Below are 24,397 nucleotides of genomic sequence, written 5' to 3' on the forward strand. Positions count from 1 at the left end.
GTCTGAACTAGGAAAAGTCTTAGGACTTGCAGTCTTAACTAGGAAAAGTTGCTTTTTATTTATTCCTTTCTTTTTTATTTTTCGTATCGTAACAGAAACGATTTTTGGTAAAGCTATGAGGACAAGTTGCTACCACAAACGAATGATGCGAACGTGGTGATTCATTATTTATTATTTACTGATTGAATTCTTTTGATTCATACAAACACTGCCGCGTATCCATGAAGGGGTACCATTTAAGTTTACTTTTCTTTTTCTGCTTTTTATTTGTACGACCACACATCTGCCTTTTTTCATTCTTCTTAGCGAACTGCATTCGTCACAACCATATCTGCGAACGATCGTAACGGTCAAAGATTATTATCGTAAATAAATCGAGAAACAAACAAACATTACACACTTTTGTTTATCATTGTTACTTAAAACTTAACTAATATTTATTTTACGTATCGTATGTTATATGTATATATATATATATATATATGTATTTGTGCTAATATTGTTACTACTTAGAACAAGCAACTTTAATCATTTTTAGCATTGCGTAACATACCCAGTTATCGGTAGTAGGAAAAGAATCACTTTAAAGACCCAAGATTCTATAATAAAAGAGATAAAGAATGTTTCACAAATACTTTCTTATCCTAAAATTCTTCTTACATGGTACAATTATCGTATCGATCGAACAATCGCAGTGAGCTCGAAGAGAGAATCGATATTGTCGGTAGGGGAATTACACTATTAGAAACATAGCGTGTCGCTTCTTCGAATCACGCGAACAATTTCCACTTATTTGATATTGTACAAATGTTCATTTTAAATTATCGTGCACCGGTTGCATTCAAGGGTCTAGAAGATGGGATCAGTTTCGTATCCACGAGTTAACGGTTGAGCGAGTGTCGTGTGATCAGATTTCAACAATACTTGCAACATGCTTGTCCCCTTCGTTCTAGGTGGAATCAAATTCAATTGGCCACTCAAGGCCATTTAGGGCTCGACCGTACCGTATTGTGTAGCAACACTGCTGCTCTATCTTTCGTCTCTTTACGCACATCTGCAGACACGCACCCTCTGTCTGCCAAGTATTATACAAAAGCAGGTGTGACGACACCGTGAGAGTCGAGGACCTTGGCTCGAAAGGGCGCGAAGATTCTTCTTGACTCCGATTGGTTTACAGCCGGAAAACTCAATCGTGCGATAGTCTAACTTGGTCGTAACAAGCCCCGAATCTTAGCAGAATATTATTACGTATATTATTACAGTTTTGTATTTTTCATCGCGTAACGTTGAATTCTCGTATTTTTATTCCGTATTATTATTTACATTTTTATATTTCGATTCTGTATTATTACTTACATTTTTCACCTCATATATTTTTTATTATCACGTCCTTGTATTTTTATTCCGTATTATTAATTACATTTCTCTTCTTCTAATTTCTTATTACTACGTTCTTGTATTTTTATTCCGTATTATTACTCACGTATTTCTTCTTATTATTTTTCATTATTAAGTCCTTGTAATTTTATCCTGTATTATTATTTACAATCATGTTATTTTCATTTTTCATTATCACGTCCTTGAATTTTTATCCCGTATTATTAATTACATTTCTCTTCTTCTAATTTTTCATTATTAAGTTCTTGTAATTATATCCTATATTATTATTTACAATCTTGTTATTTTCATTTTTCATTATCACGTCCTTGTATTTTTATCCGGTATCACTTTACGCTCGTCACTCATATTCGTATTATCCAAGCATTCTACTTTTCACTGTCCGAAAGACGACAACCCTGCCTCCAAAGAAACGAAGTTCAACGTTAACGGCGGCCATCTTTCGCAGCTCAAAGTGACGCTCGCCTTCGACTCGAGACCCCCTCCGCGATGGAACAGATGGTACGGAACGTTAGTCGCGTTCGTGCAAGTGACCTTGAGCGACCAGCTGAATTTACGTCTACAATGGTACCCTACAAATGTTATCTACAATGCTGCAATGGTGACGGGAGATGTTTCGGGTCGATTCTATCCTCGGTTCGCCGCTAAGTAAACGAACGCCTTACCTCTTCGCTATGTAGTACTAGTCAGACGTTTTGTTCGCTTGGTTCTGCATGTTTTTGTTGCGTTTGCTCTTGCAGCTCCGCTTCTTTGTCCTTTTCCTGATCCCCCTGTTTCTCCTTCTCTGTCTCCTTCTCCTTTTCACACTGTTGTTGCTCCTTCTCCTTCTCCTTCTCCTTCTCCTGGTCCTGGGCCTGCTCCTTCCCCTTCTCCTTCTCCTTCTCCTTCTCCCTCTCCCGTTCCTTCTCCCTCTCCCGTTCCCGTTCTCTTTCCCTCTCAACTTTCCGTTCCTTCAGAATTTCCATCCTGCGCGCCCTGTGCAAGCTTCCGGAGGGGAAAGTCAAATCCTCGACCGCGGCAGCCGCGGCCGCGCTCGCCCCTCGCTCCACGGCTGTCTGCTCAATAATTTACTTGACTGTATTTTTCAATATGTTCACGGCCCGGTCGGCTCGCGTCGAATATAAACCACTACCGATCGAAATTACCAGAACGACTTAGGTACATACTTTCAATATAAAACTGGCCGTCGAGCTCTTGGCGATTGGACTCTGCGCCGAGCACGGATGGACGTGACCATGGCTGTGGGTACTGAAGTATCCACCGGCTTTCGGTTTTATGTGACGATTGTACATCTCCATGTGCACGATTTTCATGAACTCGATTTGCGCCGCCAGCTTCTGGATCTCCTCCTGAAACGACCGGTATCAATTTTCTTTCATTTTATTCCCGAAACAATAGTTTCCACGACAAGCTTCTTGGGAAAATTATCGAAAAATTATCCACAGTCAGTTATTATCCATTGTATCATTATTACAGTGAAATATTATCTATCGCGAATTTCGAGAATTGGCGATGGTTCGTTTCGGGTTAACAGGATCGATCCCAGTCTCGTCTGTAACGTATACCCGCTTTCAAGTGTTACGATCGAGGCTGTTGATTTACCAGAAAGCGGGTAGGTATCGTTTACACGAGTATTATCGGTCGACGAATGAATCTATCTCGTCCACTAACGACGATTGAAATTTTATATATTTTTCATCGGATCTCTGTGAGAGTATTACGAACGATTCGGTGAAATGTTCTCGATAGCGTATCGAAATGATATTTCAAAGAGCGAATAAATGTATTTCGACTCTATTTCGATGATGAAGTTTGCTACGATTTCGAATCGCAGTGTCGATGGGCAATTAATTTTACCGTTTTCCCGAGAATGAAACAACGCGTCCTTTATTCACCTTAAGTTCCTCGTTTTCTTGAATCAAGTCGGTCGTTTCCTCCGGCACTAAGCCGGTTCCGTTTAACGAGAAGCTCGCCGTAACACCACGAGCTCTAGCGCGACTATCCCATTGATCTCCTTGACCCCGTAAAACTCGAATCACCTGAAATCGTGCGAAACGTATTCGAAGGTTTATTTAAAGAGACTCTCTCGTAACTACGTCTGACATCTTTTCATTGTGACTTGTTTATGCTTTGCATTCTGTACACAGTTCACTTCTAAGAAACATTTTAACGATAGAAAATTTTCTTTTGTGAAAAATCACTCGATACCGTACTTCTACATATAGAAAGTCTTCGTAGATAAAATAACGATCGGTATTGTTTGTGTCTTGGTGGTGATAGTTTCTACGTTGTTGTCAAATTTTTAAGGATGCAAAAAATAAGTTTACTCGACGTGTAAACGAGATAGCCGATATTCTACATATAGAAAGTCTTCGTAGATAAAATAACGATCGGTATTGTTTGTGTCTTGGTGGTGATAGTTTCTACGTTGTTGTCAAATTTGTAAGGATGTAAAAAATAAGTTTACTCGACGCGTAAACAGGATAGCCAATATTCTACATATAGAAAGTCTTCGTAGATAAAATAACGATCGGTATTGTTTGTGTCTTGGTAGCGATAGTTTCTGCATTATTGTCAAATTTTTAAGGATGTGAAAAATAAGTTTACACGACCCATAAACGTGATAGCGGGGCTTTATTAACCAGACATTCGTGAATTTATCGAAAAGCAAAGCGATCGAAGAGACGTGGATTACCTTGGGTCCGAACACGAGGAACACGGTTACGGAAGTGGAAAGCTGGGTGCGCAGGAAGCCCAACAAATACTTGATATCCGGCCCGGCGTGAGGGAAGATGAAAAGGCTGAAAGAAAATCGTGCAATTTATATTTTAATTCGTTCGACGACGCTTGGGGATTTTATATATCCGAAAATGAAAAGTCATACTGAATGGCGATCATGGTTATATTCACAGCGGCTATGTTGTAAATCGCATAGCTTATCAAACGAGCCTCGTTGAAGAGACTTTCCGCGTTGCGTACGTTGTAACACACTTTAATGCCCCACGCAAGGAACATAATCTCTCCTGTAAGAAAACCACGAAAGTATTTTCTTCGACTTCCATAAACAGTGCGAGAAAATTTTTCGTAATTGATAAAATTGTTCAAAAATTGACGATACAACAACGAGGTGCTACAGATAACCTACTATTGTTAATAACGTACGTTAATAACGTACTATCGTTGATAACGTACTTTACAATTAATCCTTTTAACGTCTGATTATAAATCCTATTCAATATCGTTTCGTAAAACAGTATTACCTATTGCTAAACTATGGTCCCACCAATTGAACGAACATTGATAAAACTTGAGACCATAGTTGTCGGCTATCACCTCGGCAGACGGCGGTGCGCTTAATGTCCACGTTCCAAGGTAAATTAACATCACTAACAATATCGGGACCATCCATTGTAGCAGTTGTTTGTCCGTAAGTTTGACCTTGTGCGCGCTTTTGACACGGTACGTGAGAGAAACTCTGCGGAAAAAGATTAAGTGAACTCGCACAAATACCCAAGTGAACTATGTAAATTATAGGTGCAAAACTTCAAGGTTCGATAGAGCTCGGCGATAGAGGCAAGAAAGTTTTAACGAACGTGTGTTCGTAAATGGGTGTTGGGTGAAATTGTACACAGGTTGAAAATTGACAATAATTACAATTGAAATTTCTGTACGGTCACTCGCAACGAGCAACGATCAGACTTTTAGAGAAAGATAAATGTTTCTTCGAATAAAAATTCATTTCTCGTCTGTAAATTAATTCGTAGCATTTATTCGTTGTGCGAAATAAAATTTACCAAACTTCGATGTTTATCTTTGCGTGCGAATCGTTTCGAAATATCCCGGTAGATTTTCTTGTTTCTCGATTGTAAACGAACGATTATTATTTTCACATTACTCACCGCCACGTTTTCATCAACAATGCCGTGTAAGAGATGCAAAAACCGAGATGTCTCGTCCATTTTGTCGCGATGCAGGAGTACATATCCAAAACGGGAAATATGGCGGCCATCTGTACGCATAACGAGACATTAAGAGGAACGTACGAAGCGCGATATTATAATATCGTTATTCTCGTTGCAGAGGCAGTTGCAATAAATTCTATACGTACTTCGAGGTACATAATAGCGCAACCTAAAAGCGTGATGGACAGAAATATCGGTGAAGCGACCTTGAACACTTTGAGCTTGCGATGTTTATACATGTAGGCCACGAGGACGATGGTACCGAACACACAGAAAATGGAAAACGATAGAAGGGTGATTCTGGAAACACAGGTTCGGTTAGTTGACAACGTCTGAAATAAATTTACCATTTTTAGTTTCGGAAAGTTACGGAGATTTTAAACACGGCGATATACTATAAATACGCGCGAGTGTTTCGAAGGGTGAATCTACATCAATGTTTTTTAGAGTAGAGGGGAAAAGGGTGTTTTGCAATCCGAGGGGGTTGCGAGAGAAAATGTTTCATCGAGAAAGATGTAAATACCATAAACGTCTCTTCTGTTGAAACGACCGTAGACGTATATTTTTGTCACATCGTGTCAGTGTTGAAAAAAAACAATTCTTTTCGAAAAAATGTCAGAAAAAAAAATTTTGTGCACCGAGGCCGAGTAAAAAAGACGAATATATCGCCCGTGTATACCCATAGTTTCTGAGCTACAGACAATCGAAGGACACGCTCCAAGTGTACGTCACGTGCTCCAACGCGGACTATAATAAAATTTTAACACCGAGTCTTACATTTGCTGAACAATATCACCGTTTCGAATACAATTCGTGTCTTCTTTTGGAAAATCGTGAGTATCGTTAACTCGAGCGATACGCGCAATAGATTCTAAGCGTCCTCGAGAATAAGAATTTAAACGATTTGTGTCACGTGACGACCATCTTGTAGGCCCACTTTTTCCTAACCATTTACCATTGAACTGGTATTAAGCGCGTTAAGGCTTCTGGAGTTAAAAAAAAAAAGTATCTACGGCAGGTATGCCCTGCTCGTTGTTCTATGGAGCAGCTGCAACCAACCACTAACAGCTCGGTGAGCACGCGAGGAGGGTCACATGCAATGTCGCCTCTAAAGACTGCGGGCCCGTCTGTCCCTACCTATGTTCTACCATAATTAAAAAGTTTCCAAGTGTGTTATAATGTACAATGTACTTTAAGGACTTATATCTTTCACAAAACTACACTGCGACGCAATCTCAATTCCGTCGATGTAGTTTCTGATTTGAATTTACCACAAGAACAATACAGTTCTAGAAGAACGTTAAAAGAATTACGAACATTGCGAGACAATTACAATTGTCTTGGCTGGTACGATTGCATTAATATATTCTTTATAAATTGCGAAAGTAACAAGAAGTGGGGGGCCCTTTGAGTGCAAAGATCGGGGCAAGTGCCCCGTTTGCCTGGGACTGATCACGTGACAGCGAGAGTGGCGAGTGGGGGGGAAACTGCGGGAGTGGGGATACACGTACGAGGAGCAACCGTCAGTGCGCAAGTGTACATTGCATAGCAACGATACGTTCAATTTTTACGGTTGCTCCTTACCCATCGCATCTCACCGTGACGTCAAGTGACGTCACTCTGCTCGTAGCTCTGCCCGTGAAGAGTCCAGTTGCCGATCCCTGATCTACGGTCCGGAAGTCCTCTAACGTGAAAAATGTTCCTGGTGCAAACAACTTGCTTCACTCTCGTTCCTTCGTTGATAATCGCTCGAGCATGTGCGTCGTTCCAGTGTAAGTGTAACTTACAATTAAACCATTTCATCAATTTATGGACAATTCTATATCGACACCACTCGGCTGTAAACTGACCGATCGTTTGTAAATTTTAGATCAGATTGAGATGTATTCGCGTATGGAAGCGAAAGAATATCACTTAGGGCATTTCCATTGAGATACTGTAGCTCAGAAACTATCTTATTTGTTTCACTTTATAGATGTGCACTTTATGCACCTTGACGAATCTTGCACAGTTCACGAGGCTACGTAGTATACACAACAGTTAATATTATTTACTTCAAGGGATTAGTCTACTTTGGAGGTAAATGATTTGCGTTGCATTATTTTCATAAAGATTCGGGTCTTAGAAACATTATCCCTTTTTTTTTTATTAGAATACGAGAAAATTCGAAAACTTCATACATATGCCGCTTTACGCGTACGTGCATGAGATATTTTATTCATTTTGATTCAGACGACACAATCGTGCACGTAAGTCTGTTTGTACAGATTGTGCACAACGAGGTGTTATTTCGATAAAAGAAATTATTCGCGTCTGTGTGTCGTATTGTAAAATTCAGTTTACATTCACGGAAAAGAAATTTTGCGAAGAGGGCATTTTTGGAACGATCGATAAATATTTGGCTATTCCATTCATACCTAAACGGCCAGTTGTACGTAGCCAAGCAAGGTTCAGGCCCCTTGCACTTGGCGCATCCTGGTGCACAGCGTAAGCAATGAAATACCTTTGTGTAAGAATCGCTTACGTTCTCTTGCATCTCTTTCCAGGCGGCTGAAAATTGACATCCTGTGTAAGTTAAGAAAAAAAAAAAAAAAACACACGAACGTACGTGTCTCTTGACAGAAATCCTCCACTGACCTTCAACGAGAATCCCATCAAAACCAGATCGATGTTGACTCGTGCTGTAATAGCCTTTTCGACATTTACATACATACGCACCCTTTGCCCATCTACCATTGACACCGACATTATATGGACTTTGATATTCGCACTGAAAACCATACCAAAATTATACTAAAATCATTTTGAATTGCACACGATTCGAATCATGAATTCGTCTAGGCGAAACTTACAAAGCTCGGGATACTTTACAAAATTGTATAACACACGTAATGTAAATTATACGGTTTCCAAGACAGTATTTTTATTTATAAAGATATCGGAATCGAGTTATTTCGAATAATGGCAATGATAGTTGATAACCGTAGTCAAAGTTGGAATATTTCAGCGATGACAATTCCAACAGTTTTCTTGAACATTAACCCCTCACTGTACGTCCATGTGAAATATGATCCATTTTTTAAATTTTATTACACTTTTGCAACGTAGTAGATTTTTTTATATTAGAAAGAACGTTCACGCAACGAGGGGTTTAATTTTAATTCTTAATACGAATGTAGGATGTTTCTACAGTAAGGGACAAAAATTTAGACATGTGTTTTAATTATCATGACGATGAAACAATTGTGTTTGGAAATTTTACAAATTTCTTTATTAAGAACTTACACTTATGCAAGTGAAACGAATGTAACTCGACCCCGTACCTAGTTACAATTAATAAAATACGTTTTTAAAGTTCAGCTTCTTATTATAGAAACATCTTGTACGATAGTTACCTGTGTAGTGTCGTTATGACATTTATGCGTTCCCTTAAAAGATGCTATTTGATTGCTTAGCGCTTCATTGTCATTATGTGTAGGTGATACGTCGCACTGGTTTACCTCTAGTCCGCTTATATCGATATCCACGCTTAAAAATTCTCGAACCCTTGAACAAAATGAAGTTTCATTATTATTCGTTGTAACGTCTACTTTACTCGTATAGAATTGTTTCAAAAATGGTTTCTGCCATGTTTCTTTTTGACTCCTAAGAACTTAATATTTAAATACTCCTACTATACATATATACTTTTCATTCTTTTATTATTATTTTACATACTCTTCGTTTGTATTCATTTGTAGAATTTTGTCTATTTTCAGAAGATCAATGTTGAAAGTTTGAAAAAATTAATTTTTCTATCCGAATCTATTCCTACTATACATATATACTTTTTATTCTATCATTATTATTTTACACACTCATCGTTTGTATTCATTTGTAGAATTTTGTCTATTTTCAGAAGATCGATATAGAAAGTTTAAAGAAATTAATTTTTCTATCCGAATCTACTTCTACTTATATTTCCAACAATATTACACGCACTGTTTTCCAACAAACCGAGTATTAACCACTCTTAAAAAGTAACCAAAGAGCAAAATGAATACTACAGTAACCCCTCGTTAAAACGTCGTGTTTTTCCCCTTATAAAACGTACCAAATCATCTTTACCATAAAAGCGATATCGTGCACATATCGTTGTTTCGAAAACAAGTCGAAACACGATCTTACCCGGAAATTTTGTTAATTTACACATGGTTAAAAGTGTTTTAAAAATGATTCGAATAAAGAAAAATAATTCGAGTATGGTCGTGTTTGGTATCATTTTCACTGAAAGAATCTCATCAATCCATCGATGGTACTTTTACGAAGGTACAATTCGATACATAAAAATGTTTAATTTGCATCAGTGATTGTAACAATTACATTAGCGATTGTTACATGCCCTGTTGCGTTCACTCTTGTTGTATTTCGTTCAACCTCTTCGTCTAACAGTTCACACGTGGCTAGATCAGAGCTCGAGATACAAAAGGTCAATTACAGGAACAAATTCGCTACCGACCCTCCTTAAAACGTTTCGAGCGGCCCCGATGGTACACGTTTCAACGAGGTGTTAATGTACGTTGGTCCGGTAATAGATAATTTCTACAAACCCGTGTCGTGCGTCCAGTGGTAGTATATTAACACTGTAGGAGATCAACCAGCGATGACTTTTGCAAGAGAAATACGGGATGGTCCACCAACCCCTGTAGGATTCAATCGCCGGTGACTGCATGAATTTCGGTGACCTGGGATAACACGCAAACGCCACAAAACCGCCATAGAAACTTCGACCTTTTGGTGCACGCGAGTTTCGTGCAACGACCCCATCAATATAAGTTGCTTTTCCTTTAATTTCGTGGTCCTGTGGCACTTCACGGTCATTCGATATACGAAGATTAATCGAGTTTTCACCTCATTCTCAATTATTGTCCGAATGCATCGATATTCGAGGATTTAATCGTATATTGACCAATGGGTATTACCAAGAAATTTCTCGCGCGTAAGATTAAAACTGAGACGTCGATAAATTGATTACTCCACGAACCACTGTCAAACTACACGGACAAACTTTTTGGAACGTATTCCATAAGCCGTGAGGATGGAAAAGTATTATGTGACGTGAATATGGAAACTTTCTTTTTTTGTTTCAAATTACGTGCCGAATGGAGCGTACAAAAAATTACAAGAAAATTTTCACAAATTTTCGTGATACCGAAAATGTTATCGGACGAAGTTCAAGTGTTTCAGAGAACACACTTTTTGGTTCGTGTTACTCATCTGTACACGAAGGTGTCAAAGAGATTTCAAGGCTGTCAATTTTCTTTCGAAAGGGTACTGTATGTTTTTAAACACGTATAATTGTAGTCCATATTCGAACGAATTCAATTATATTTAGTCAAGGTCGATCGAGATCGTAGACAATTTCTTCGGTTGATTTTATAGTTATTGTTCTATTCGAGGAAAGTTGGCAAGATTGAAATGTCATTTACATCTTTGTATATAAAAAAGTAAATCAACCCAAAATGTGTGACATCTGACTGTTTCATTTACGATTTTTAACAACACGAACACGAAGAGTTAAAGATTGAAAGGAATAATTCTTGAGATTAAAAATTAAGCTTTCGTTGAACCTTTCTTTCTCATTTGTATTAATACTGCTCCAAAAGTTTTACACATGCTTTTTATTGCATTCTGTATTTTATATGTTGATGGTCGGAGCAATTGTACTGCATTGTATTCGACTGTCAGTTTTACGATGCACGCTATAAATATTCTCGCGGTGTACATGTATATATATGTATAGTAAAAAGCTTCTAAGGGCACACCGATAGCGTATTGATTATCGTGGATGTCTGTTTAAGCGTTTATATCCCCTTTCGAACTGAAAATCATGTTCATATTCCTCGGATGAAACAGTCTATTGCTATCTTTCTTGACTACGATATTCAATTCGATTGTGATCATTCACGAAAGCAATTTGCAACAAAATACATGCGATTGCTCTGTTAAAAATATTTTCTGTGTCAGTGTTTCTTGAAACGAACTTAATAACGTGGCCAACAGCGATTCGTACAGAATTTATAAATTCTACGTTGGTCAGTAATAAAGTTAAACAATAAACTATTTTGGGAATAATTTTATTTAAAGTTACCCCGGTTGAAAACTGTGCCACGAAATTTATGCAATTACGATAAACGGACGGTGAATATTGAATAACCGAATTAAAATAGATATTGAATATTTCTGCAAATAGAAGGAAACGTACAAATTTTAAAACAGTTAAGAACGTTCCATTTATTAAAAATACACTCGAATAATTTTGGTATCACGATTTTTGTATATTTATTCGTTGACGTTTGATCGAAAACGTTGAAGCTGAATAAATGTCTCAAGACGACCGTTTAACAATTATCGATGTGTACTTTTTATAATTTAGAAGTAAGATAAATTTTGGTCGATTCCATCTATTAGTTAACCATTGTCGTTTCTACCTATTCTCTTTTGCTATTTCTACCACGATTACAACTATTAATATTATTATTATATTTTGGATATCGATAATATATTTATCAGAGGATTCGTATCTTTTCTTTCGGTAAATTGTATTCACGACCAAGCTGTTGAATTAAATCTTCGAACTTGGAAACATTCGGGCAACGTGACATTCAGAATGACCGCGACTTTTCCGTTGCATTAAAGGGCCAAACCTGAAAGCGCGTATCGAGTTTTTTGCATTTTCGCGTATCGAGTTTCTATGACTTGACGCTCGTACGGGATGATGAAGGATGATGAATGATCGTGGAGTACCTATAAAATGCTCTCTTCCCGGTAAAAGTGCTCGTGGTCGTTGCCGTGCTCGAATCAAATTTATATCGAATTTACTTGGATAGTATATACGCGCGTCTGTTAAAACGGAAACGGTAATTAATACCATTAATTAATATAATACGAACAAAATTGTACGTTCTGCTTCAGCAATCGGTAAACCGTAATAATACATTATTTAGCGACTAGTAAAGAGACTTCTAATTGTTAATTACGGTGTTCACCGTGTTATCTACAATCATCTCTTTACCGGGAAGGGAAAACAAAAATCAAGTATGAAGGGTGATGTGCAGAACGGAAAAGTGTTTTATACAGTCAGATTAAATTCAATTGACCGCTCAAGGCCACTTCCCCTGCTGCAAATTACGTCCAAACAGGACGTCAGTTTGCTTCTCTGTTTGAGAGACAGAGGGCGCGTGGCTACAGATTTATGCGAATAAACGATAGATGGAGCAGAGTGGCGAACTAGGCAAACGATAGGGTGGGGATAACCCTATAGTACAGTAGTTCTCAAACGTTTTCCGTTCACGGTGTTTTTAATATTTTCACAATCCTCTGACCCACTCGTTTTGAGTTCAACGAATGTCACGATTATACCGCAAGTTCTTTTACAATTGCAAAATGTAGATGTGCCACAGGTGATAATGGTATTTATCGTTCAGAGAGGAAAGTAGAATATTTATTACCACGAAAATGGATAAAACTTTCTACGTATTTCGAACGGTGTTCACGCTTATAAGCGGAGATTGTAAACGTGTTAGTGGACTCAAAATGAAGAAATGAAAATTTATGTAAATACTTATGATATCAAATGTAAAGAAATTTCGAGACAAAATTAAACGAAAATTACAATCTATACGAATGTTTGATAATAATTTTCAATGTATGCTGTTGTCACTGTTTTTTTTTCACGAAATTTTGAAATATTCGCGCATAATTTGGGAACCACTGACTCAGTGGCTTTGACTGGTTGGTTGATTTTGATCTGACTATATATGTATGCGTGCGTGCAGGTTGTTGCCGTTTAAAAAGCAATGTGCGAATGTGTTACCGTTTATTAATATGTATATACACTACCGATCAAAAGTACGAGATCTGATTAACAGTAACTTTTCACGGCAAATAGGCAGAAAGAGGTTAAACTCGTGTCGATCAATCACGCGTGCATTGAAAGTCGCTATTCAGTATCTGTTTTATGGATTAGTTTAACGTTTGGAATAGTATATGGCTAAAAATATCGCCAAAGAAGGTTAGGTATATATATATAATATTTTTAATGTTTCTTAGAGTGTTTTTATTATTATTTGGCTATTATATTTTATTCACAACGCGTAAAAGAAGTAATAGTTAAAAATACCAAAGATAATAAACAGTTTTAGTTGAAATTTTAGGTTAGGTAATGTATTTGAAAAGTATTTTTTTTATTTTCTGTAAAGTTGTAATTATTGATTCGTTTAATTCCCAAGTGTTTTATTGTTTTCAATCGATACTGCGTTCGTAGAATTAAAACAATTGAAATTGTCGGTCATCTCAAATACCTGTTACCGCACTTTTGATCGATGGTGTACATTGTAGATTATAATACAATACACATAGATATTGATAAAATTTTATGCAATTTAAATTGATAACGTTGCAAAACTGAATTTTTTAACGTCAGTTCATTCATTAAAGTTGAGCGTGATAATGAGGCCTAATGTTTAATTCGCTGTGCATTTATCCATAACATTTGAAATTTAGTTAAAGAGTAAAAAAAAAAAATGTAGGGTTACAAAGGAAGTTATTACATTAAAGAACATATTTTGTATTACACTATAATTGATTTAAAACCGCGTATCGTAACGTATAGTAGACATTTTTCTAATAATCTTTATCGTATCGTTCAACAATTATTCGCGAGATTAGAATACGGAAAGAATAAAATTTAGGTCGACGTTCTAGGTCAGAAACACAATCGTCGATGTACAGGGTGAGTCAAGTTTTCGTGACTCCTCTTTCCTCGAAGATGGGTGAAAATTGAAGTGTTGTAACGAGTTTTATCTTTCCATAACCTCAATATTTTAGTAAATGCAACGAAGCACCGAGAATGTACAACTGTACACGTGACAAAAGTGAGGTTACGATAAAGATAACCTTCTTACACCCTTTCCTATTTTTCTTCATCTTTGAAAAAAAAAGAGAGCTACGTTTCACTAGCGTGACTCTAGAAATTCATCCTGTGCAAAATCATATTGGGTTGTTCGGACAACGTATTTCCGTTTTTGAAAATTACACGAAATTGAAATTCGTCCAAATTTATGCACGTTGTATTTCCTCGACGAGATTACAATTTTTCGACCGATCGAAATGTTGCACACAAGATGTGTTACCCTCTTCGAGTAATTTCGGACAATCGATCGCATGCAGAGTTCCACGAGAGGGTGCATTTAATGCGTTGAGGTGCATCGGATGTCGAGAACGATGTGATAGATTAATCGAACCTTAACCCTGTGGTGGCACCCGCATTCTCGAACCACGGTAAATTCGAATCTGGTGTAGATCCTGGCTGGAGTGCGTGGCTTTCGACCTTTGAGGGTTCACCGACGCTTCCTGGGCTTCTTTCCAACCAGACCGCGTTGATCACAGTGCCCGTGGACGCGTTCAGCGCGATTACCCTCGTCTCCACGGCGTCGTTCACCGACACCAACAGAGACTTTGCTAGAGCATCTAAAAGCACTGTGCAATATTCGATCGTATTAATTTAATAATAATAATCTTTATTTTAGGGACTGGTAACCCTTCTGTATCGAATGAGATCGATACAAGCGAAGTATTTACAAAAATATAAAATGAGGGTTATTGATTGGTTATTCTATGACTCGAAAATGGAGCCATCAGAGGCTTTGAAAGATTCGAAAGTTGAGAGATGTTAATTTAATAATAATAATGATCTTTATTTCAGGGACTAGTAATCCTTCTATATCGAATGAGATCGGTACAAGCGAAGTATTTACAAAAACATAAAATGAGGGTTATTGGTTATTCCATGACTCGAAAATGGAGCCATCAGAGGCTTTGAAAGATTCGAAAGTTGAGAGATATTAATAACGATCTTTATTTTACAGACTAGCAACTAGTAAATTGCACACGATAAAAGAAATTGGGATTGAAGTTAGGCCTATTCTTTCAGGGATCGTGTTCAGACGAGGATACGTATATTGTCCTGTAATAGCCCCTGAATGATTAGAACCCGGGATACCTCTAGCGCGTACTGTACATTAATCGTGGTACAAGTTCCTCCATCTTGCGGCTCGAACGTTAAGTTGTCCAATGAACAAGCTTAACTATAATTTCAAGTCGTTTCTATGCAACGTTTAAATTTACATAGCTTGGTAATTGCAAGTATACCTATTTCACTTTTAAAACCGTTAACCATTATATTAATTGACTTCGGTTTTCCATATTTCAGTATACTCTCGGCATTTCTTCAAACTGTACCACGAAAAGTAGAAGTATTCGATGGTTGCACTTGCTATCGCACAATCGCGTTAACGATAGTAACGTTACTTAAAAGTTTACAAGTAGTGGGTTTCGTTCCTTGCAAGTGCTTCAAAGAACCGTTTTAAATTTGGAGCACCGGTCACCAATGACCACCATGACATTCAACGTGTTAACTGTTCCAAATTGCCCGAGTGGATTACCTTTAACACACTCCACGACCCAAGCCACGCCGAACTTCAATTACTTATATCTTTTAAATTATCGAGTATCTGCATCTAATGTTCCGTGCATCGTAACAAGAGCATACTTCACCATCCTGCAAAAGCTGGTTAAAATCGGACGGGAACATGTTGGATGTTTCTTTCGCGAGACTAACTCAACGAATAATAATACAATGGCTAAACGATGAAAAAGTGCTACTTTGTGTCGAGAAAATATACGTGGCGGTTGAAATTGCACCACTTTAAGATTATCAATATTCTTAATTTAATTCTCGTGCAAGCAGGCCCTAATTATCCATCTTATTAGGCTAACCCTAGCTATCTCACTAAAGGTACTATTTGCATAATATAAAAAATAATTTATTACAATGTACTCGCGTGTTCGAACTATATTTTAAAGAAGTGAGAAATTTCCAGGGACAACATTAACTTTATTACGTTAATGTACGTAACTTTAAACGATTTCTCAAGTAGGAGAATAGGATCAAGGTTCAGGATGATTCTTGGGGGACACGGAGACGAGGACGACGCAGGATTCTTAAGACACGGACGAGACAGTGTGAGCTCCCGCGTTTCAAAAATAAATAAAATACGTGAAATCGTTCACTCGACGCTCCCGATGGAATTCGATTAAAAAGTGCAACTCGCGGGAAATGCATTCCCGCGGGTCTAGGACGCTCTGGTCCCATTCTTCGGTTAAGTGGTGCAAGTTCTTAAGATTTTGACGCGATTTCTCGTAACATCGCGTTGCATATGTAACTGCCAAGCTGTTCAAGATCGATCGTCCCGATGGTGCACATATTCTCGTTACCATTTCAGCCGATGGAATTCGGTTAGGCGATGATATACCAGGCCCTGTTCAAATTGGACTGTTGACAATGTGGTTTGTCATCGCGCGGGGATTATTGGTCAAATCGATTTTACGTCTGCCCGTGGATTGCCATGGAATGAACGAGAATTCGATAACGCGAGAGGAGAAGTTAGGCTATTTTGAAACACCCTTCCCGCGACGAATGGGAATGGTTCTCGAGAGAAACAGCGAGGGAAGATGGTCCATCGAAGATGGCGATGCAAGCTCCAGCGATTCCAGTCTCGTTCGATCCAACGTTGGAGTGTCCCGAAATGTATTGCAGGTTTCAGAATGTTGATTTAAAAAGCAAATTAAAAAAGAACGTGGATTGCCGTGGAATATACGAGAATTCGATAACGCGAGAGGAGAAGTTAGGCTACTTTGAAACACCCTTCCCGCGACGAATGGGAATGGTTCTCGAGAGAAACAGCGAGGGAAGATGGTCCATCGAAGATGGCGATGCAAGCTCCAGCGATTCCAGTCTCGTTCGATCCAACGTTGGAGTGTCCCGAAATGTATTGCACGTTTCGAAATGTTGATTTAAAAAGCAAACGGAAAATAAAACGTTCCTCCGCAACATCCACCAGTGTTGCTACCTGTGTGGTCTTCGGATGCAAAAAACTACGTACGTATATCCACGTTTGAATCATAACTGTCGGATTGTTTCCAGCTCAATAAGTACGCCATTGCTTGGAAAACGTGGTAGCGAGTTTAGGTTAATAACAGCTTATAGCTGTACCCCGCCTCTGTACATCTCGTACATACGTGTGTAGATTTAACTCTCTTTTCTCACTCGACACTCTATTATCATCCTTTTCCCATTTTGGTGTGTCACGCTCTTGTACTATCATTACTATTATTATAGTTGAGTTGAAGAAAGTCCAAGAGGCAAGGAAAGTTTAATTTTTTCAATGTTCGTTCTAGAAACAAGCGAAAGGAACGATCGAAACGCGAACAAACGAAAGAGAGTTTTCCAACAATGTATCAAATATTCTATTTCGATGAATAATTTGAAAATAATCGGAAAACAGAGCGACTAAACGACGCGATGTTTTTTTTTTTTTGTAACACAACGATACGTTTATTAGCGGTGAACAATCGTGAGAAAAATTCATGCGCGATAATGTGAATGTAAAATTGAAAGTCTCGTTTGTCACGAGGTATTGGAATGTTTCGGTTCGTTGCACGACGTTGGACCATCTTATACACGAAGCACACTTACCTCGGAGCCATCAAAATGATTCATTGAAAATAAATATTTATTTCAGTTAACGGTGAAACGTAGCGACCTGAATAAATTAGAAAAGAAACAGTAGGATTTGGACGTAGATTGACGTGCAACAGGTGCTGTAAGGAACCGTGATATGTAAATTGTTTGGCGCACGTTGCTCTCGATACAGTTACTCTGGATATGCAGTTTCGGTGCACGTTACTTGCGCGTAAAAAGGTGTCGAATTGATCTTCGCTCGAATCGAGTACTTTAATCGAGTTCTTGAGAAAGATTCTCCTTTCGACCTTGAAAGTGAATTATTTTTGTCGTGAAATCCAACAAAGAGGTTTTCACAACAAGAAGGTACGCGAAGAATAATATGTTTCTAATGGAGTCCTCTTCGAAAACGTCGGAATTTTATCAACATCGTATTTATTTTTACACGAAATACGAGTTTGCACCGGTGACGAAACAAATTATACAGATGGTAGAGATAAATGACACCGCGAAAGAATAGTATCGCATAGATTATTTTTACCTTTCGCGGAGTCACCATTATGAATAATTAAAATCTTTCGCGCGTAAATTATTCCGGGGTAAAAAATTACTAACGCACGTGGTCCCATGGTTTATTCAGAAAGTGAATTTTAATATCTTCTCCGAATGGACGAAATATTTCGTTTATTTTCACGACGGTGAAACATAATATTTCTTTTATCCTGGAAATTAATATGTACATATAAGACGAGTCGAGTAAAAGAAAAAGAGGCACGTTCTGTGCGTTACTTCGCTTCTTGTTACCGAAATTCTGTTATATATATATTCTTTTTTCACGGGTGTAAGATATACTATATTTGATTATTTTTAAGATGATCAGGTAGCGGTCGAAACCCGTAATGTTTGAGTGTTTCGTTCATACGATATCAAAATTCAACGCTCGATGGTGTGTTCGTCTCTTTGAAGATTTAAGAGAGGGGAAAGAAGCTAATCACTCGTTTATGTGTCGTTTGGCAACACCCTTGTCGGTGTGTGTCTTTTCACGCGGAATTATCGATCAACGTACGCAAGGTGAGTATATGTTCCGAGGCATCTGCTTGCTATACGCGTTCACTTGTGCTTGTAAATAACAGTTCGTATTCTGAAACATTGCCCCACTGGTTTATAGCCCCAGCAGTCGTGGCGAGGTGCAGTCCCGGGTTAGCAATTTGACATCCTTTCGCCATTTCTTTTATGGCGTTCGTGTCAACGCTCCCAAGAAAGATGACAAAGAGTCACTCGATCAAATAACAATACACGAAATGACCGAGTCCGCTCCGCCTACGCAGTAGGCGCACAAAGCTGCAACTTTCCAAGAAGGAGGTCAACTCCGAAACTCGATCACCAAACTATCTAACAATTACCTGTAAACTCGTAGAGAGTTCCTCGAGTGACGCGACGCTATTTAAACGAATTTTTACACTGCGATAGAACTCGAAGCGTGCAAATTATTACTGTTAACAATAATCTATCGCATCGGGAGTGTGCGGAAAGTAAAAACGAAGTATTCGATGCGAGAAAGGTGAGAGAAAGAAGAAAAGGAAAATTAATGTATAGAAGTAATAATAAGTTTACTACTGTTAGTAACCCGAACTGATAAACATGTAAGAATACAATAAAGTGATGTAGAGTAAGGAAAAGAGACGAGGTGAACGAAAAATGGAAAAGAAGATTATTGTAATATGTATGTACACTTCTGTGTTTAATTGTGGTTTCTAGATGTGTTGCAAGTTGTTTGCATAGATGTATCGTTCCGAGGATTTAGGTACACGATCAGCGAATCAGTGGTCGATATTGTCCACCACTGGGCAAATTTTCTAAGCTGCAACACCTATTCAACTGGTTGCACACAATGTACGTTTCGTCTTTATGCATTTAACGTCTGTTCCTGTCTTGGTGACCCTATAGACACAGCTCTCATGGTCTTGGGATTACTAGCCCCATGTATCTACACTTGTTGGTACGAAGTCTTTCTAAACCCTGTCTTTGTGTAACAGTGTCCAAGTTGATGAACTACAAGTCAAACGGCAAGTGGAAGTTCAACCGCGCTATACGAGGCCACCAAGTGCCACCGCAATGATTCAATTTCATCTTTTGGCCAGAAAACTGAGGACTATGCACCTATCTAGCTTGGAGCTTCGAAGAGACCGGAAAATTTATTGTCCTGACACCTCTTCGATCGGTATATCTTGTACAATAATTTCAATTTTTTAAACAATAGCATCGAATCTACCAATTCACTTGAAAGCGGGGTAGGCAACAATCTTTACTTCTAACCGACGACACTAATCGAAGGCTTGCGTAGCAACAGCCAATCGACATAATTTATTTCAAATTACCAACGCAATTAGTTACTCAATTGGAGCATCGAGGGAAAAGGTTACGAAATAAATTGATCACTAAATAAAAAAAGTTGTGCGCTATTTACGAATCCGTAAATCATTTACGAATCTTTTCAAATTTCACCGAATTATTCCTAATTGAAGAAACGATTAAAATTTTAATAGCTATCAGAATTTGTCAAATGTATTTTTGCCAATCAAAATTAAAATTTTACCGATCCATAGATTGGTTAATTTATTCTGAAAAAAGGTACAAATTATTGCCATAGCCATTTTATAAATCTAAGTTTACGAAAAGTGCGGTGAAATCGTTCGTTTAAAAATATTTTTTCCAAACGTTCGTACGTATATGTTTAAACGTACACGATTTGATAGATCTTGTGAATTTATTTACCCGCTTTTTCTACGATATCTCGTATCAATGATATCGTTTGTAGCAAAGCGTTCGAGATTTGAAGCGTTCGAGACTCGTTAAAAGTTTCAAGGCCTATCAGGACTTTCAAGCATACCGAGACTTTCAAGATCCAATCAAGAGCTTAAAGCCGACCAAGACTTTCAAGACTAATCAAGACTTCGAGACTAATCGGGCTCGAAGACTAATCGCGTCTTTGAGACTAATCGAGGCTTTAAGACCGATCGAGGCCGATCGAGACTTTCAAGATCCAACCGAAGACTTTCAAGACATTCGAAACGTTCGTGGACTCCCGGTATCGAATAATGTCGGTAACGATTCGAAACTTCACAGTCTTGGAAGTTTCGAATCGCTTCGAAGACAGGGATTCGAACGCCTATCTCTGCTCACACGACAAACAGATACACAACGTTTCGATGATAAACGGATTTGTAATTTAATCGGCACGATATGGTCGTACGGGGCAATACAGTGCAGCGAGATCGATATTCGTTACAAAATAATTAATCCCGTTTCGGCCATCGGTTTCAACCCCCTTCGAGAGATAATCTTAAATAGAAAAATCTACACGTACAACGCGTAACAATGCATCGTATAATAACGAAGTAAATAAACGCTCCGTACTCGCAGGGATTAATTTACAAATCACTTTCAGCTATATAAACGGATTTATTTCTATAAATTTATAAACCGCATTCGTTGGTCGTTGAACCTACCCGTCTCTCGTAATACGATTGTGATCGATGAAATTTTGATATCCTCTGTTAACGAACGAGTGCCCTTTTAAATCCACTCGACCGATCTAAACGAACCACCTGTACAGCTAATTTTTCAACGTCTTTTAGAATGTTATATCTCAACGCGTTTGATAATTGTACTTGTCAACATTTTCTTCAACGAAACGTTGATTGCGTTCACCTTGTTTCAATAATAGATTCCGTCATAGCCTTTGTACAGTTAATTTCTCAACGTCTCGTACAATTTCTATTTTCACGCATTCGATGGTTGCACTTGTCGACATTTTAAATTACTTTCGCTTGAATTCCTTTCGATAACAGATTCTGATCGTGATTTTCGACTCACCGGTATGCCTTGATACCCCGATAGTGCCGGAATTTTGGAGCATCAGGGCGGTCATGTCGGCTTTCTGGCGTGCAGTGTCGTAACGTCGTGGATCGAGGGCTGCAGCAGCTGGCAAAGACTTAAATCCAGCAGTCGCGGCACAGTATTCACCCAATGATCCGGTAGACGCCGCTTCTATCACATCCAAAGCTTCTTCGATATCCACCTTCGGAACAGAGCATTTCGTTCAAGGAAACTCGAACTGTGTGAGTAAAAATATATTCTCGTTCGCGGTTACGCGGAATCGTGAAACTTAATTATTCGAAGCTTCGTCAACACGACACTTACCAATGGGATCACATTCGACGATGCACACCGATACCGTATCACTGGTCAATACCGATACAAGATACAATACTTGATATTCGATGACATTGAATAAATATTTATCAGGACAATAATTCGAAGAACTTGGAATAAATCTTTCTTCCGGATACTAGTTATAAGTTTGAATAAATCTTTCTTCCGGATACTAGTTATAAGTTTGAATAAATCTTTCTTCCGGATACTAGTTATAAGTTTGAATAAATCTTTCTTCCGGATACTAGTTATAAGTTTGAATAAATCTTTCTTCCGGATACTAGTTATAAGTTTGAATAAATCTTTCTTTCGGATACTAATTCGAATAAGTTTGAATAAATCTTTCTCCCGGATACTAGTTCGAATAACTTTGAATAAATCTTTCTTCCGGATACTAGTTCGAATAACTTCGAATAAAAGTTTTCTGTGTTCCATACTTGAGAAGTTATTAATTATGTTCGACATTCGGACTGGTTATCGAACGTTTACCATTGTTTCTTTTATCGGTTGTGAATTCTATTAAACACTTAACGAACTTTATGAAATTGATGGGTGTCGATCCAATAGTCGAGTGTCTCGGTGAGTCTCGAATGTATCGAGAGTATCGAAACAATACTATTATTTGTAACAATAATTAAGGAGCATTGATTCACGATGCATAGATTTCTTCAGAAATGATTAATAAAATTGATAAAAAAAAAAAAAAAAAATTGAAAAGATCCAATAAGTGTGTTCGTTAATGTTTGTTTAATTGTAAAAACTCGTTTCCATGGTCACAGCTGAGATCAAGTCGAATACAATGACCCTCGGATGACCTTCGGTACGAGAAGTCCGCGCGTGTGTGTATGTGTGTGTGTTTATTGGTACACTGACTGATATTATTATAGTATACGCATTTCTCTCTGAGGTGCAAACACTCGATGGCCTGCTCGTTCGCCTGATCTAACGCCATTAGACCCTTTTCAGTGGAGCGCTGTTGAAGAAGCCGTTTATAACGATATTCTCGCAACACCGGAGCACGAGAGAATTGCATGTGCTAATATTTGTCAGAAAACCATAAGGAGAACCAAGGTATCGTCTATAAAAATATACCAACATTGACAAACATCATTTCAAGCATATTCTAAAATTAATTTTGTCTATTAATCTTCCAGTTACGATAATTACATTATTCACCCTACCGTTCAAAAATATTCGATCATTCGTTACATGTACGTTCGATAAACAAAAATACAAGTTTAATTATTTTCATCGAGGCGTTAACAATACGTGTAATTTTACCGTTTCGTGAATATTTGCGAGAAGAATATACGTAAGTTCAAGGACGCGATGACATTCCTTTGGTAAATAATAATGTAGTTTTATTGCAACGAACTCGCAATCGCACGGTTTTGAGCGTTAATTAACATCGTCGTTCGTTATTTATATATTATTTTAAAAGCCGCGAAACAATCGTTTATTCGTCGTACTTAAATTTCAGAATATATTTGTACGGGAATTTACAATAATTATTTTGAAAACCTGGAACGAAACGTACACATATTTTCAACGTACACTGAAATATGTAAATTGTACACGGTTCTGTTTTTCGCGTAAAAACGTGACGTTTTTGGTCAAGGTCGTTTACCCTACGTGACGGAATTTGTTTTCTTTTTTTTTTCTTTTTCACTGAACTACGTCACCGTGTCGATGAAAATACGTCTTCTCTTTGAAAAAAGAAAGTTGGTGACCGTGAAATGTTGCAAAACACGACTGTGAAAAAAGTATTCGGGAGTCAGAATATTTATTCTTTTGAAATTCAAATTGTAAAAAGCATCCTGGATAATGTGACACTCGCGTGGTACCTGTACAGTATGTGTACTAGTTATAATGTGACATTCGCGTGGTACCTGTACAGTACCGTGTACTAGTGATAATGTGACACTCGCGTGGTACCTGTACAGTACTGTGTAATAGTGAGATAATGTGACATTCGCGTGGTACCTGTACAGTACCGTGTACTAGTGATAATGTGACACTCGCGTGGTACTTGTACAGTACCGTGCACTAGTGACACTCGCGTGGTACCTGTACAGTACCGTGTACTAGTAAGAATGTGATACTCGTGTGGTACCTGTACAGTACCGTGTACTAGTGATAATGTGATATTCGCGTAGTACTAGTGTACTAGTGATAATGTGACACTCGTGTGGTACCTGTACAGTACCGTGTACTAGTGATAATGTGACATTCACGTGGTACTTGTACAGTACCGTGTACT

General features: G+C 38.1%; 2 protein-coding genes and 1 long non-coding RNA gene across 6 annotated transcripts in view; 2 read left to right on the forward strand and 1 right to left on the reverse strand.

Moving 5' to 3' along the window:
* Window positions 1-11: 11 nt before the first annotated feature.
* Window positions 12-24,397, reverse strand: part of LOC143143886 (putative G-protein coupled receptor CG31760) — a 49,142-nt gene continuing 24,756 nt past the window's right edge. The window contains exons 4-19 of one of the 3 annotated variants that reach the window (XM_076305757.1): window positions 21,799-22,003; window positions 14,645-14,879; window positions 9,950-10,042; window positions 8,756-8,906; window positions 7,998-8,130; window positions 7,778-7,910; window positions 5,507-5,660; window positions 5,298-5,407; window positions 4,659-4,873; window positions 4,283-4,421; window positions 4,094-4,199; window positions 3,294-3,437; window positions 2,565-2,747; window positions 2,064-2,453; window positions 554-599; window positions 12-331 (exon numbers count right to left, since the gene is read on the reverse strand). In XM_076305757.1, coding sequence (XP_076161872.1) covers window positions 2,085-2,453; window positions 2,565-2,747; window positions 3,294-3,437; window positions 4,094-4,199; window positions 4,283-4,421; window positions 4,659-4,873; window positions 5,298-5,407; window positions 5,507-5,660; window positions 7,778-7,910; window positions 7,998-8,130; window positions 8,756-8,906; window positions 9,950-10,042; window positions 14,645-14,879; window positions 21,799-22,003 — 2,370 coding nt within the window. In that variant the 3' untranslated portion in view covers window positions 12-331; window positions 554-599; window positions 2,064-2,084. Of the gene's footprint in view, window positions 332-553; window positions 600-2,063; window positions 2,457-2,564; window positions 2,748-3,293; window positions 3,438-4,093; window positions 4,200-4,282; window positions 4,422-4,658; window positions 4,874-5,297; window positions 5,408-5,506; window positions 5,661-7,777; window positions 7,911-7,997; window positions 8,131-8,755; window positions 8,907-9,949; window positions 10,043-14,644; window positions 14,880-21,798; window positions 22,004-24,397 lie in introns of all 3 variants that reach the window. The other 2 variants (XM_076305740.1, XM_076305749.1) reach the window with 2 other exon arrangements.
* On the forward strand, window positions 17,118-19,185 carry LOC143151899 (uncharacterized). Of its 2 annotated transcripts, none has more exons than XR_012993461.1 (3): window positions 17,118-17,340; window positions 18,803-18,993; window positions 19,091-19,185. It is a non-coding gene; the product is annotated as an uncharacterized LOC143151899 (long non-coding RNA). Both variants share the same exon structure in this region.
* Window positions 19,224-20,211, forward strand: LOC143153877 (uncharacterized). The gene is made up of 4 exons (XM_076325507.1): window positions 19,224-19,249; window positions 19,393-19,540; window positions 19,727-19,815; window positions 19,959-20,211. The coding sequence occupies exons 1-4, from the start codon at window positions 19,224-19,226 to the stop codon at window positions 20,173-20,175; spliced, it is 480 nt and encodes a 159-aa protein (XP_076181622.1). The 3' UTR covers window positions 20,176-20,211.

The sequence above is a fragment of the Ptiloglossa arizonensis genome, chromosome 1 (assembly GCF_051014685.1).
Source record: "Ptiloglossa arizonensis isolate GNS036 chromosome 1, iyPtiAriz1_principal, whole genome shotgun sequence".
Classification (NCBI taxonomy): domain Eukaryota; kingdom Metazoa; phylum Arthropoda; class Insecta; order Hymenoptera; family Colletidae; genus Ptiloglossa; species Ptiloglossa arizonensis.

Bases quoted from the DNA above. Each gene is read 5' to 3' on its own strand.
- LOC143153877 (XM_076325507.1), top strand. From the start codon at position 19,224: ATGACCGAGTCCGCTCCGCCTACGCA. The intron at 19,541-19,726 runs GTTAGTAACCCG...CCGAGGATTTAG, and splicing joins GTAATAATAAGTTTACTACT to GTACACGATCAGCGAATCAG. The intron at 19,816-19,958 runs GTACGTTTCGTC...TTTGTGTAACAG, and splicing joins TTCAACTGGTTGCACACAAT to TGTCCAAGTTGATGAACTAC.